The 15,955-nt window shown below is 45.3% G+C and overlaps 1 protein-coding gene across 1 annotated transcript; it reads right to left on the bottom strand.

Annotated features, from left to right (window-relative positions):
* Positions 1–606: 606 nt before the first annotated feature.
* On the bottom strand, positions 607–15,072 carry sez6l2 (seizure related 6 homolog (mouse)-like 2). Its single transcript, XM_079367312.1, has 19 exons — positions 14,555–15,072; positions 13,993–14,073; positions 13,714–13,842; positions 13,407–13,622; positions 8,149–8,282; positions 7,631–7,823; positions 7,290–7,475; positions 7,011–7,194; positions 6,754–6,917; positions 6,024–6,218; positions 5,054–5,192; positions 3,921–4,117; positions 3,635–3,829; positions 3,295–3,489; positions 2,990–3,181; positions 2,862–2,900; positions 2,384–2,501; positions 2,001–2,112; positions 607–1,900 (listed from the first exon to the last, which is right to left on the bottom strand). The coding sequence occupies exons 2-19, from the start codon at positions 14,048–14,050 to the stop codon at positions 1,871–1,873; spliced, it is 2,676 nt and encodes an 891-aa protein (XP_079223438.1). The 5' UTR covers positions 14,051–14,073; positions 14,555–15,072; the 3' UTR covers positions 607–1,870.
* Positions 15,073–15,955: the final 883 nt, after the last annotated feature.

Here is a 15,955-nt window from a genome sequence, read left to right as displayed (position 1 = left end):
CAACAACACAGTTAAGTTGGCACTAATGCGACAATTTTGGGAAATACTTTCAAAATAAAATATCCAAAATGAATTCTGATATTACTACATTGAGTTTGTTTCGAACCAAATTATTTTATTCTGTTGATTCACACCTTTGTCACTTATTTAAATTGACAATATGAGATTTTTACAGTAAATGAAAACGTGTATATACAGCAATTCTAATCCCTCACTGTTTTTTATTGTTTAGTTTTTAAAGGTGCGATATTAACAAAGTTATCAACTTAATAAATACTCTCCTTATGGTACACCCACTTCTAACTGTCCTCTGAGTCAGATCAGCAATATTCAGTAGGATGCTCCATTTTCTTTTCTAGGATGCTGAAGAGAGACCCTCTGTACTCTGTCTCTGATTGGCTCGTACACACCGACTAATCAAGAGTGTTCTTACATGTCATTTTTATAACAGAGGCGGTTCCTCCTCTGCTGGACAGGTCTTTAAACACCACTGTGTATGATATCGTCCCTTACATCGTGCAGTGTGTATTAATGTCCTCCTGTGATTTATTGTATATGTGTTCACAGTGTTAGCTGAAGCACAGAAAAAAACATCTCTACACGTGACACCATTCAACAGAGACTTTATTTCCACTTCAGCATTTGAGTTCACCGCCTTCCAAAGAGTGTATTCATATATGAAGCAAAGAAATGCTACTGATGAGAAGAGAAGAAGTAATTCTACAAAGCAACAGTCTCCTTCATTTGGCACAGCGAATGACCCGACATTCACCGCCTCGACAATCAGGTATAAATAAATACGTAATGCATCACAGCAAGCAGCCAAAGTTTGTAATTTTCATCAACATAGTGCATACAACATCAAATCTGAGAACAATGAGAACCGTCCGTGACCAGAACGGGGATGGCGAGATTGAGCAGAAGCAATATAATTTACAATCAGTGCATGCTTTAAGCATCGAATGACATTCATGTCCTCACCTGGTCCTACGTGACGTGTGACGCGTGACGCTGGGCGACGACGCACGCCAGCGAGCGAGCGAGAGAGAGAGAGAGAGCGGAGAATTAAATAAACACTGCCTTCGTCGACAGCATCGCAACAACGGATGAAACACTTACAGACAATAAATTATTCAACGTTATATTTTGGCACTGAATTTTCATTACATACAGATAATGAAAATATATCACCTCCCGACACCTTGTATAAGAGTATACATGAGGCTCATATAGCATATCAGCCTCATCAATATTAAGTCAGATATTTACATTCATTGTGTGTGTGTGTGTGTGTGTGTGTTACACAGAGAGAAAGACTAAGTGAAGAAGAGAAACGACTGTGTTGATCTAAAACTCGACTCATGATTAGAAGGAAACGTTTCTTCTCGTACTTCATCGTTTGGTAAAAATGTAAAATTTAAGTATGAAAAGAAAAAACCATTCAGCGTGTGCCGCGTGGTCGTGACTTCTGATCGTTACAAACGAAGTATTGCCAAGTTCTCCGATGCTTTGGCTTCTTTATAATTTAACTTAACAAATAAATCCATCACCCGTCACCCCCCCTCCCCCCCCCCCCTGTCCCTTTGCCTCCCATCCCTCGCTCTTCCTCCTCGTTCCCTTCGTAAGGCACCGGTCCCGATGACACAGACGGTTGTGAAGTCGGACCCGCGTTTGGCACATCGCACCAGTGCAACGGATCAAAAACAAAAAGATAAAAACCATGTTCAGAGTGAGCATGAAAACAAACGGATGATTCAAACGGGGAGTGCGGCCTTAAAATACTACGAAATTAGTTTGTTGTTTTTTTTTTCTTTTCCAAAAGATTTTCATCCTTCTGTGGTGTTTATTTCTCACCGAGACGTTTTCTCCTTTAAATGGAAACCTCGTACTCTCGTGTGTCCTGAAGACAGAAACCAAAAACAGAGACGGGGTTACACTTTTTTAAGACCCAAAACAAAGAAAACCTAATAATCACTTTCACTCTGAGGGGTAAAACTCACCCCCGCCTCATACAGAGGGTTGTTGAAATCAGACTCGACTGTGATTGGACTGTAGGAGTGTGTGTGAGAAAGAGACTTCCAGAAGAGCGGCTTCCACTCTAGTCTGCATATGCTGAGAGAGAGAGACAGAGGGAGAGAGAGAGAGATGGAGGGGGAGAGAGAGAGAGAGAAAGAGAGAGAGAGAGAGAAAGAGAGAGAAAGAAAGAGAGAGAGACAGAGAGAGAGAGAGAGAGAGGGAGAGAGAGAGAGAGAGAGAGAGAGAGAGAGAGAGAGAGCGAGAGAGAGAGGGGCGGGGGGGAGGGAGAGAGAGTAAATAAAACGGATGAAAACAGCGGTTCACTCCTGCAGTAGTTACTCGCAGAGAGGGGAAGGTTTGCGCTCACTTTGTGTAGTACATGTAAATTCCTCCAATCAGCAGGATGACCAGGATGATCGGCAAAATGATGGCCAGCGCGATGTTCTCACTCAGGATCTGATGGGACGGCTCGAACGGCTGAGACACTGCGAGAGGATAAAATAAATAAAAAAAACAACCTCATCACTAAAGAACATTTTCATCACAGAGTTCAGACTTCAGGAACCCGGAGAGATCTTTAATTTAATCTTCTCAAAAGGAGGAATTAAATAAAATAAAAAAAATGCATCTAAGCCCTGAGTGGACTCGCTCCTGTGTGTGTTTTGTTCTCCGTAAAGAAACTCAAAATTGTTCCAGTGTAAAAAATAATCAGAAGATGCAGATTGATCTCAGTGTAATTCATCAAACCACCACTAGATGGCGCCAATGTTTATAAGTCTCAAGTTTGAACTAACTTTTAATGACTTTCGTTATTTCACAAAATGGGAGAGGAAAAAAAAAGTCACCTTCTAATTTGTGGTCGTCCAGAAGTTCCTCGTAAGCCACTGTGAGAGAGAGACGAGAAATCTGTCAACTCTGACCGACGACAGGTAAGAGCTGAACACCTGCATCACTCCTGATTAGAGAGTTCTACCTTTGCAGAAGGGCGGCGGGCTGTTCCACTGAGACGGGTGACCGGGGACGCAGCTGATGATGACCTCTCCGATGAGCTCGTAGCCCTCATAGCAGAAGAAACGCAGAGTCTCCCCGGCCTGGTAGCTGTGCTTGTACAGAGTCTGGTAACCGTTGTCAGGGACTCCAGGGTTCGGGCACGGGTCGTATTTTACTGCTCAGAGGAGAAAAAAGAAGGAAAGCGGCGTCGTGGATTTTACGCTGCTACTTATTGAAAAAAAACATCTGAAACAGGAAGAAGCAGCGGCGTGCAGGGAGAGGACTCACAGACACACTTGGGGCTGCGGTCGCTCCACTTCGGGGTGCCGGTGTCTCGTCCGTGGCAGGAGATCTGGCTTGGACCCTCCAGTTGGTAACCTTGGTTACAAGAGAAACGAACGACCGTCGTCACGGCGAACCCGGTCTCAGGGCGCACTGAGCGCGCTCCGTTCACCACCTCTCCTGGATCTGGACACTGCTGGACTGTGAGGGACAGAAGGGGGACAGAAGGGGGACAGGGATGATGTCCCTCGCTTCTCATCTTTAAAAACTACGAAGCGCTTCTGTGCACAGCGAAGGCTTTCATTTCGGCGTCTGTGTGGAGACGCGGCGGTGGTTAAAGTCTGACCTTTGACACACGTGGGTGGACTGCTGCTCCAGGAGAGATCCCACTGGCAGGTGATGATGTCGGAGCCGCTGATGTCGTATCCCGGCTGACACTGATAGGTCAGCACGCTGCCTCTCACGGGGGACGCGTGGGACGAGCTGATCCAGCCGAACTCAATCTGAGGGAGGGGCGGGCAAGTGTCATTCGGCTCGACCTCTGCGCCGCAGAGAAAGAGAGAAAGTAACGACAGCAGTGGAAGAAGGTTACGTCCTTTACACGTGAACACCTGGAGGCCTTGAACACTCACCGTGATAATGGATGAGGAATCCCTGACTCAGGATGAAACTGGAATCATCAGGGTCACTCTGAAACTGAATGGTGACCTCTGACCCCCGAGACACCATCTGGAAACGCTCTCTGGACCCGATGTACTGTCCAATCACGTGCGACATGAGGTCGCGCCCGTCGTAAACAGTCAGCACGTCAGTCTGGCGGATGTTCAAACTTTTAAGGAGAAAAGATAAGATAAGAAATTTACAGATACAGCAGCAAAGCAGGAAGCAGAAGAAAATCACACAGTGCAAATTTTTTTTTTTTAAAAAGTGTAGAAAAAAAAAAAAAAACGCATCAAAAAAATTATAAAATATTATACACACATAACTGATAAAATATAAGTGTAGAAAAAAGAAAATAATAAATAAATAAAAATAAAAATATGCATCAAAAACATTATAAAATATTATACACAAATATAAATGATAAAAATATAAGTGTAGAAAAAATTTGCATCAAAAATGATAATTAAAGACAAATAAAAAATATGCATCAAAAACATAAAATAATAATTAAATGATAAAAATAAAAAACAAAGAGATTTGAGTTGTCCTACATGTTGCTTTAAATGACGAAGAGCAGGAAGCAGCAGAAGAAGAAGGTTTTCTAATAAAGTCTAAATCATTATATTTTAACAGCAATATATTTATATTTAACTGCTACTGTCTATTTAGACCTCATTAATGACCCATCTTCATACTCTCACACTCTCACTTGTAAATGCAGTTATAGTGTTTGTATATTTGCACATTTATTATCATTATTTTTTTATATTATCTTGATGCTTGACGTCTGTTGCACTGGGTTGCTCTCACAGCATTTCGCTGTACTTAAATCGTGCACTCTAACGTCTTCACACATTCTGTCAAAACATTTTTATTCCCAAAAGTTCATCTCGTAAATTTTCAATATCGATGTACCGTTTTAATTCCACAGCAGCAGAAATATAAATGGACGTCGTCCTTCGCACCAAATGTTTAATTTCTTGTCTTCGATGATTAAAAATAGCAGAAGAAGTCCTGCACGCTTTGACGTCGTCATTAAAACATCAGACAGAATCAAAAGAAGTGAACGATTCCTTCATCACAGCGTCTCACTGACACTCACATCTGGACGTCCAGCTCGATGTGTTTCTCCTCGTTGCCGTGGATCTGCCACACGCAGTCCAGGCCTTTGGAGTAGCTCTGGGGCCAATCAGGAGACAGGATGGTGCCGGCGGGCTCGGTCAGCTCTCCTCCACACAGAGCTGTGACAGGAGACGAGAGGAGACGAGAGGAGACGAGAGGAGACGAGAGGAGATGAGAGGAGACGAGAGGACGGGTGATGAAACAACAACAACAGAGAGCGAGGAGGAGAGTTAATCATTGATGCAGAGAGAGACATGATCAAGGAGAGCTGATGAGGACGTCCGAAGGCTCTGACAGAAGAGCCATGTGATGTTCAGCCGCAGCAGCACACACACACACACACACACACACACACACACACAGCTGTTAGAGCTGATGCATGAATCCAGGATTGTTTTCACACCGGCCTGTTGAGACCGCGTCACACGGAGAAGGATTTCTGCTTTATTTATCTTTTCTCACCTCTATTTCTGGAGAGCAGATTTCGAGGCTCGCAGTCTCCTTACATAATCGCATTACTGCATCTACGTTATCGTCCTCTCATGTCCCCTTTCTGTCCTTCAGTAGAGGAAGATCTAAATATTTCATGGCAGACAAACACGAGTCGTAGGAACACAATATTTGGTCACAAACAGGAAGTTTCCGGAGCTCAGTCTGCAGGAAGCTGGAGCGTCGGTTCAAACTCGGATCATTTTCCTTTATGTGACTTTTTTATAGCTACCGGTGTTTTCTAAAAACACATGCTTTTTTTCCGCCACGCTCCGACCCCAGAGTCCCGCGTCTGTCACTTTTTCGTCCACAGTCTCTCCGTTGCAGCGTCTGCACGCCTTTTTGTAAACGCAGATTAAAAAGTGGACGCACGTTCGGCCTCGAGCAGCGAAAAGGAGGTTTGACTTTCTGCTTCGTCCGCGGTACATTCGCTTGATTTGGGTGATTCTGCCGGTACGTACCTCTGCACACAGGCTCGCTGTCATTCCAGTGGGGATTGCTCGGGTCGATGCACTCGATCGTGGCCGAACCTTGTTCCATGACGAAGCCCGGAGAGCAGGAGAAGGTGACAGTGGTGCCCAGCTGATACGTGATGTCACTGCTGCTGAAGTTCCCGTGGGGCATGTAGGGCTCCCAGCAGTGTTCATCATCGAAGGCTGAGAGGAATCACACACACACACACACACACACACACACACACACACACACACACACATAAGTGCTTTTTACTGCTTTTAGAAAATTAAGCAACCATGACACACAGCTTCTCCTCGCTGCAGCCAAAAAAAAAAAAAACGACCCAGAATCTCAAACGCTCCTCCATCGGAAAAAAAGAAAAAAGAAGGAAGGTGTGAGGCGCTAAAAGCTTCTGGATTGTGCATCTCCAGAGCCCAAAATAAATCCCTCTGGAGCGTGGGCAGGCTGTAAGCACTTGTGTGCTTCATTACTGCTCTCTTTAAAAACACATCATGCACGCTGTAGTCCATTAACTCCAAACACAACTTTCACATCAATCCTCTGATATCTTAAAATAACTCCACAAAGTGACCGCTGACGTCTCTTCTGACTCTGCATTGATGCTTCTGCTGATTTTATAATAAATTATATTTTGCTTGTTTTCAGGCGGAAAGCTGCAGCGTCATGAGTATTCACATAGCCAGGATGCATTGTGGGTATCTGAGTTCTCTTTACCCTCGTATCGCAGCGCCAGCAGCAGAGGGATGGAGGAGGAGTCAGCGGTGAGCTCCAGGTAGAGCGTGGAGCTCTCGCTCAGCAGCCCGCGCTCCGGGACGTCGTCCAGGTCGGAGTCAAAGAGCGGCGGAGACAGGGAGCTGTTCCCGCTGCGCACGATCAACCTGAGAGGGAGCAAAGACGACTGGGATGAGCTCGACAGGAAGGCGGAGACATCACAAGACGTCACACATGCATCTGTGTGAACAAAAACAGACTTATCGTCATCTTCATCCAGAGCAATCCTCTCAAAGTGCAGGTGGAGTCGGTGTCCTTCTTTGGCTTCGATTAACCAATGACAGCTCAGGTTGTTTCCGTTGCTGTGGTTACTGACGGACGGTGGAGGAGGAGACAGAATCCGGCCCACTGTTGCATTACGAACCCATCCTCCGCAGGACACAGCTACGGAAAAAAACACACAACACCCCATGAGACGCCACCTCGATCCCGACGTCGCCTTTTTACGCTTGAATTGAAAAGTCAGCGAGTTCACGGACCGACACAGCGAGGCTCAGGAGTGCTCCAGTGCGGCTGTGTTGTGTTCACGCACGTCGCCACCTCATGGCCGCGCACCTGGAAGCCTGGATCACAGTGGAAGTGAGCCTGACCTCCAGGATGGATGTCGGTCACCGTCACTCCCCCGCTCTCAGGAGACTGCGGGAACGGGCAGGACAGCAGGAAGGCTGAGGCAACAGGAAGGCGTGGGATGAAAGATAAAACGCTGAGTTTAAAGTTCAGAAGAGTTCAAGCTCGGTCTCGTCTCCCTCTAGCTTCACGTGCTTTGCAATGACTGCTGAAAACCTGATCACGTCGTCAGACGCTGAAGGTTTTTGTTTACCTTGATAGTGGAGGCTGAACACGCCGTGGTCGCTCTGCTGGAGACTGCGATAGTGAATGTACACCTGATTGGTCGTGCTGCGGATCACCTGACCCTCTCTCATCAAGGTCTCGTTGGCCAGGAGCTCCAGTCCCAAACCTCCATGACCCATGATGGTCAGAGACTCTTTCTTAGAAAGATTGATCTTCCTCACCTGGAGGAGAGAACAGAGACATGCATCCTTTGTCTTTATATAAACAAGCAGAACATGGACTTGGTCTTAGGGACGTCACCAGGAAGTGAAGAGAGATTTTAAAGCCCAATCTAAACGCTTTTCAAAAGCATCTCCAACATTGATCCTAGTTTGAGCAGCTTTCTGCTGCTGGAGCTTATTAGAAACATGCAGAGGCTTTTTAGCTCGGGTACAATCACTTCTATCTGAAGCAGTTCCACTGCCCGCTTCCATCGCTGCAACACCTGTTCACCTGATAACTGCTCTCATATCTGGCAAACTGAGGGGAGGTCATGCACATTTATACCTGAATCTCCACTCCATAGCCGGGATACACGGTGATGCTGTAGGTGCACTCCAGCGGGGAATAAGAGGACGTTGACGCAGGATCCGGAGACTCGACAACATCTTCCATGGACGACAAAGTTGCATTGCATTGCACTGTGTGAAAAAAAGAAGAAGAGGAAACTAATTAATGTGTATCTGAGAAATATAACAATCCTTTTTTTTTTTTTTTTCCAAACATCAAAACAGCTCAAGGGTTTTGACAAAAGCCGGATGACTCACATCCTCAGAGTTTGAAGACAGATCAAAAACCAGCTCTTCAACTTCTGCTTCTCATTAACACTTAAATAATGGAAGTGAGACAAACAGAAATATTGATATTCTCCTTTGTTGTAGATCATTGTTGATTTTAGCTGAGTCATGTTAACTTGCTAAAATATGTTAAATCTTTTTTTTTTTTGCCGTGGAAACACCAGATGTTACGTCAAACACCTCCTGCATACGGACGCGTGATCTGCTGCTGTGATAAAAACGCCACGCCACTTTGATTCCCCGTCGGCCTCAACGTCATGTTTTGTTTGAGAGCCCCCTGGTGGTGGAACTTAAATACGGTGCCTTTAAGCGGTTGACTGTAAATATGAATGACGCTGTGAGCCGTCTGTTCGGAGTCCCATCGGCAGCAGCCACCATGAATGATGGAAATGCTGTCTCACCTTAACTTTCAGCTTTCACCTCCCAACAGGCTGAAATCAAAACAGAGCTGTGTAAAGAAAGATCAGCGCCCCCCCGTACAGTACGGGCCAGTGATGACAACTACTAATCACACCTATGTGGATTTTTGTACCAGGCTGTAAACATGTCATGTGTATGTGACTCAAGGTTGCTGATTGGTTTAAGATCTGATGGCACAAAAATGCCACAACAACATCTTTTGCCTTCATAACATTTTTCTGAAGAGACATTTTGGAGGATTTGTGGGAGTGAATGCTGCTGATGTAAAGACGAGGGAGACATCTCAATATCTTCTCTTGAACTGCGTGAACCGTGTATGCTCTGCTCTTGAAGATTCCTCCTACACTCCTCATGATCCACCCCGAGTAGAACAGGAATGCCTTTTTATTTTTTTTATGAAGAACTCCTTTTTATAGGCAAAATGAAGATATTCCCCGAGCTGAGGTACGAACAGAGCAAAGCACAATCTCTGCTTCTGGTTACTCTGTTCAAGGTTTTGTATTTGGTGCGTGTGTTCTTGAGCTGAAATTAAATAATTACACTGAAGCTTGGCTGAAATTAGAGGGTGCAGACGGGCCACACATCCTCCTCTTAAAGCTGTCAGATGCAGAGCAGTGCTGTAGTGATTTAGGGAGCTAAAAGGAAGACCTTGATCCCACAAGCAATTGTGTCTCTCTGACGCTGACAAGAATTACAGCCGCACAGGTCAGACTCCGCCTGGTCACCATGGTGGCTGTCATCAAATTAAAACTGTAATTCTGTCATGCATGCAAATGCAATAACAGTTTGAGCAATGCTTCACAGGAGACACTCGGTGGCAGTCGTTTGGGATCCCAGGAGGCGATAATGTAATAATACTGACAAGGAGGGGCGGGACCAATATTTGCCTTTGTATCAGTCTGGTGTGCAGCTGACTGTAACTTCATGCAGATGTACTGGGGTTCTGGGTAAAGCCAGAATGAAGGATTTGGGGCGGCTGTGGCTCAGCTTTTCATGTCTCAACTGGAAGGTCAGATGTCCGCTGTGTCCATGGGCAAGGCACTCAACCTCAAGTTGCCAAACTGCTTGCGCTGCTTCGTCAGCGGCGTATGAATGTGATTAGTTACTTCTGATGGACTCTTCACTCTTCCATCAGTGTGTGGATGTGTAGTTGTGACATTTACATGTGGCTGTTTGGTGTCACACATGCAGCTCAGTCCAAACATTTCACGACTTTTTGAGGAGTTTTGTGCATTTTTGTGAAACAATAAAAGACTTTTCTTGGTTTGATTTTGGACCGTAGTTTTTGCAGACTTGACCGTAATAGAAAAACGATCAGATTGAAAGCTGCAAATTAAAGCATTACTTGACCACACAATATTGCATTGCTGGAAGGCAGTGACAAGCAAGCTATCTAAATGATAAACGGACATGGGAGACGTGGCTTCAATCCCAGAAAATCTCATGATAGTTGCAACAAATGGAAATCTCTCCTCTATTGTTTGCACTGAAGCTTCAACGGGAGCAAAGTTGCCAGCTCTCTGTTTGTGAAGGGTTTACTGGACCACAGTGAATGCCCATTACATTCTGAATGTAGGCTGAATGTGTGTGCAAAGCTTCTTCTTCTGCAGGTCGAAGCAGGCCGTGCATGAACGAGGACTGCAGTGGTTGGAGGGACAACACAGGTCTGGCACGCTCTGGTCATGGGGTTTTTATATTGTTCATCAGGATCTGTTGAAGACGCGTCAGGAGAAGTTGCATGTTAATCCTCCTGAGCCGGTTCATCCATCCTCGAGCTCCACAGGGCCGTGTTGGTCTTTGACACATGTTCAGTAACGATGAACAGAGAGGCTCCAAGGTGGTTTCTTCCTGCAGAGGTCTGGACCGAGACGTGGACCGAGACCCACCAGCGGTCTTGGTACGGTTGTTTGATCCTCACCAGTTTTGATTGACAGCTTACAAACCGAACGGCACCAACATGCCAAACAGAAGTTTGTTTAAACCAAACCAAACGGGACAGATGTGAAGACGCCACATATTCCTTGCTATAGTCCTCTGTATATATCCCCCCCTTACTACCTGGATTGTATTAATGTTTATGTTGTTACTTTTTTATTCGATTTTGACTTTTGTTTTTGATTCTGCACTGCTGCTGCTGCTGTAACGCCCGAATTTCCCCATTGGGGATCAATAAAGTTATATCCTATCCTATCCTATCCTATATTCTCATTTGAGAGTAAGATGCCTGCATCATTTACAGGTGTGCATCTTATGTAGGCCTTTAGCATTGTGTTAGCATTAAGGTAGCATTCCATAATGTTAAAGAAAGCAGTGAACAGCTAGCCTTGGTTCAGTCACCCTGAAGTTAGACCTGAATAGATGTTTTATATTTAATCGTCTGAGTGAAGACGTGTGAGGATGTGATGATAACTCAGGAGTGATGAAATTGACTATTTCCTGGACAGTTTTAGTAACTTCCTGGAGTCTCTCCTTGTTGCCTGGCAACAGCTGTGGGCAGATTATGTTGAACAGACAACCTCTGGTAAAGAAATATATTTGTTGTGTGTCCAACTTGAAAATCTCTGATTAAACAAAGCAAAATACCAAACAGTCTTTAGTGATGCTGGTGAACAGATCTGATTCTCTTCTAACAGAACGATGCTAGCTGCTGCTTCCCTGGGCTTTGTGTAAAGCTAAGCTAAGCTAAGCTATGCTAAGTCAAACCAGCTGCTGGCTGTTGCTTCATATTTACCAAACAGACTAGAAACATGTTTTAACCATCACACGCTCGGTCAGAAAGCAAATACTGTGTATCCTTTACTCTGTAGTTTTTTTGGCACGTATGATGAACCTGCTCAGATATTTCTCTGATAGTTTTAGCTTTCAAATCTTATTTGTATAAGAAACAAACAGATATTGCAATCGGCTAATCATCCTGATTAATCATCTTGCCCCGATGTTTCCCACTCACATCTGATGATGTTGACCAGCTGATCCACCTCCTTCCTGCCTGTCACATCTCCTTTAATTTAATGAGTAGGATGAGTGACGGCTCTCGTCCACCTGGGGCGAGAACAGCAACCAAGGCTGACATGTCGGATCATAAACGTCCTTCTGTCTTAGTAGGGGACGGGATTCTGTCCTTCAGTGCTCCCTATAGTACCCTGGTCTGGTCTACTCACTGATTATTTGGCTGTCAAGTAAAAGGTTTTAGGTCACGCTCATTCTGTGTCAGTTTACATTCAGCTACAAGCTAACTAAAGAGCGCTAATGTTAGCGTGCTAACACATGGATGCAGGACACTGGAAATTGCAGCAAAAATCTTGTGCTTAACGGTTCTTAATTAGAAGAAGTAGCAGAGAGAATCAGTCCCATGATTCCCCGTCAGCCTCGTCTCTTGTTGTTGTATTGACTGAGAGCCGGCTGGCAGCGGACTCTACGTACTGTGCCTTTAAGTTACGAAGCCTTTCTGTCTCTCCATACATGTTTCCCCCTCCCTGTAGGATTTGGTTTTAAAATCCTAGTTTTCAGAAACAGGATAAAGATCCTTAATTCTCCAGATTTCATGGTAAAGGATCATTTTCCTGTTGATCACAGTCACCGCTCGATGCTGAGTAACTCAACAACATTTAAGAGAAATGAGGCTCTGATCATCTCCCAGCAGTTCAGACCGCTCAAACAACCTGCTGCCTGTCTTTGGCTTATGAAGAAGACACACTAAAGAAGTCATTTCACCAAGGAGTGACTCAATCACCCTTCAGTTCCAACAACAACTGCATGATCTTCTCTTATTATCTGAAACATGCAACTAGAGAAAGCTCACGTTCTTCTTGTTATAAGACCTGAAATAAGGACAGAAGTGTCTCCTATAAGTGAGTAGTTACATTAATGCAGCAGGTGGATGTTTGTGTGCTACATCGGGAGTATTGACATTTTTGACCCCCGGCAGCTCACACTGTACCGCAGCCTGTTGATGTTTTGTCATGAATATTTTATGACAACATGTTTCACATTACCTTGTCACTCAAGATCTCCATGTTACTCTTCTGTTTTTTTGTTCAAAGTGAGACAGGGAACAGCAATGAGTGAAGCTGCTTCAAATGTTGCAGCAGCCAGACCTGTTAAATCTGAGCAGCTGGAAAGCTACAGGTGAGACTCTGTCGAGCTGTTGAATACCAGAATTTCAAACTTTGATACAATCTTGTAAAACTCTAACGATGTCAATATCCGTTTTGATACCACAGCACCAAAAATAGATGTTCTAGGCTCCCGATATTGTGGACAAACTCCAGCTCACGGTCTGAATTGCACAAATGCGTCGGCAATGTTTCAGTACAAATAATATGTCAGTGTATTTGTGCAGAATTGGACACTGTGCAGAAGTTAGTCTGCAATTTTTTAGATGGATTAATTCCTCTCCAACGTTACTTTTGCAATAGATGAAGCTTTTTAAGCTTTGGTACTTCTCCATGCTGTAGCTTAATAAAACAACCGAGGTGATTTAATTGATTTAAAACAGAGGATATCGAAAAGTATCCCCCAAGTGAGAGTGGTGACATGCAGGTGTACCTGGCATGTGCATGGTGGTGATGGTGGTGGTGGTGATCAGGGTGGTGGTTGTCTCCTCCTCTGCGGGCAGCGAGGACATGGTATTCCTGGGTCCTGTCTGGCCCGCAGCAGAAGAGGAGCTCAAAGCTGTGGTGAGCAGCCCCGGTGATATGACTGTCGCCGTGGACTCGGTCTGCCCAAGCCCCGGCACCGCCTGCGTCGGGTTGGTGGTAGTCCCTGCAAATTCAGAAGGTTGAATTCAACGTCTCCAAAGGGGTCGTATAGTCTGGTAAGCGCATTACATAAAACATTAGTGTTAGTGTTGTACCTGTGCCTGCTGAAGCCTCGCCTAAGTACTCCTTACTCTGCAGGGCGGCGTGGATCAGGCCAAGCAGAGGGTGCGAGTCTGGGGTTGATGTTGGTGGTGAATCAGGCTCAGGGGTCATGAAGCTCATACCTGGAATATATGATGTTATTTAGTAGTTTTAAAATGCAAATAAAAAGAAAACTGATCGACTTTATGTTTCCTCTTCTCGATTTGAGATTCAAAACATTCAGTGTGCATGCATTAGAGACAACACACATGCACAAACAAACACACATTTACCTGACACAAGGGGCATCAAGGTGACCAGCAGCATCACAGAGAGGCGCGTGAACCTCATGGCTTTGGATGAAACTGAATGACCTGAGAAGGTTAAAGCCAGCCAGATTGATTTGCAATTTATTATGTAACAGAATACACAGAGCCGTCACTGTATCTTGTTGCTGTAATGCATTTTTACTATCTCTTTATTTCACTGAAGCAGAAACAGATATAATGCTGTGTTGGCTGGTGTGGAAACGCAGAGGGAATGATTAGTCAGATCATTAAAAATTCTCTCGCACTTCAGCTCCTGAGCATCTGTTTACATCACACAGGCCTCAGTCAATCGGATTAGAGGATCATTCCGAAGTGATCATGTAAAAGCTCAGCTTCATCAATCTGTACAACATGCATTCAATAGATATAAAAAAATGTTAATGACATATTGTATATTTTTCAAACAGGTATCGGAATGGCAGGCAGGTAGACGGCGCACACGGTTTAAGGTTAAATATTCAGGCTCTCCCCCAAATCTGCAACAACATGCCCGAAAATGCGCTATTCCAAAATTCAATGAACGAACCGCAGGTCGGCTGTGATCCTGATTCTGATTCTGTCAACCTGTTAATGGTGATGTGTCAGAAAGAGCCTCCACGCTCAGTCGAGGCGTTTCCTCGCAGAAATGGTCATCCTGGTGTGTGACAAAATGATGGGGCTCAACGAGGCAGCATCACTCGCACCTCCCCCGGCCCTCTTTGTGCGGAGGACGATTTTTTTTTGGCATCAGTCATTACAACTGTGACACCGACAACCATTTCAGCACCGTCTGAAGGTGCCTGCCTGCTTACCTTTTTCTCCTGCACACTGCTTCCTGCGCTCCGCTGCTTAGACTGTATCCTGTTGCTTTAGGCCCCGGGAACACGGTGGGGTTTGTGCTGGTGAGATGCCCCTAGCTGGTTACCGTGTGGTTGACGCATTCGGCTATGATGTGAGGGCATTTGTGTTGGAAGCTCCAGGTGCGCTCTAGCGGCCGCTTACTGGAACTGCAGCGACGCGCGGGAGACGTCCACATTCTGTCTGTGGGCGCTGGAGGAGCTGTCCACCGACACGGTGCTGAAGTGTGTCCCAACAACCCGCACGGTTGATCAAGGTAAACAGACAGTGCTATGTGCGTGTACGTGTTTAAAAAGCCTGCATGTACAAAAAAAGAAAAGCATGGCGAGGACCATTTATTGGCACGTTTTCCTTTGGTGGGTGGCTGTTTGCGGTTACGCGGAATGCGGACATTAAACATGAGCATGCTGAGCCGTGGAAGCTGCTGCAGAGCGGAAACAAAATGAATACTGAAGCAAACTGCAAAACAAACCAAATCCACAGTTCATGGGACACGTTCACGATGTTAAACCGTGCTGTCACTCAAAACCGATTGCAGTGTTATCAGGTAGCGTGTAACTGATGGCGACAACGTAGAGAGAAAACGCCTATAAGGACAGAGCCCTCCCACTTAAACACATCTGCGCACATGCACGTACACAGACGTGCACGCATGATTTATGCCTTCAGTAACAAGTCAGTCAGTGTGTCTCCCTGTACACACACCAGGGGCGTGCTCACACTGTTTTGACTGGGGGGGGGGGGGGGGGGGGGGGGGGTTGGGGGTAGAGAGAGACTTACACACACAAACGTCCAGCTGGGATCTAAACATGGGTTGAATGATTGTTGTCTTCATGAGTTCAGAGGTTTCACTTTTACTTGATGAGCTGAGCTGCATGCTGGCAAAAAGAACTGTCTGAAATGTAGACTTTAGACTTTTTTGGGACTTTTTATTTTATTGTCCCCGAGGGGAAATTCTTTTTCACCAGTATACAGTTTTAAGGGCAGCGCGCCGACAGAGGGTGAACACAGGGAGATACATGTGGGACAACAGGACATACAGAGACAGGACATACAGTGCATATGGTTATGAGGGGACCGGGGATCGGGA

The sequence above is a fragment of the Symphodus melops genome (assembly GCF_947650265.1).
Source record: "Symphodus melops genome assembly, chromosome: 17".
Classification (NCBI taxonomy): domain Eukaryota; kingdom Metazoa; phylum Chordata; class Actinopteri; order Labriformes; family Labridae; genus Symphodus; species Symphodus melops.
This window is presented reverse-complemented; position numbering and strand designations above follow the sequence as displayed.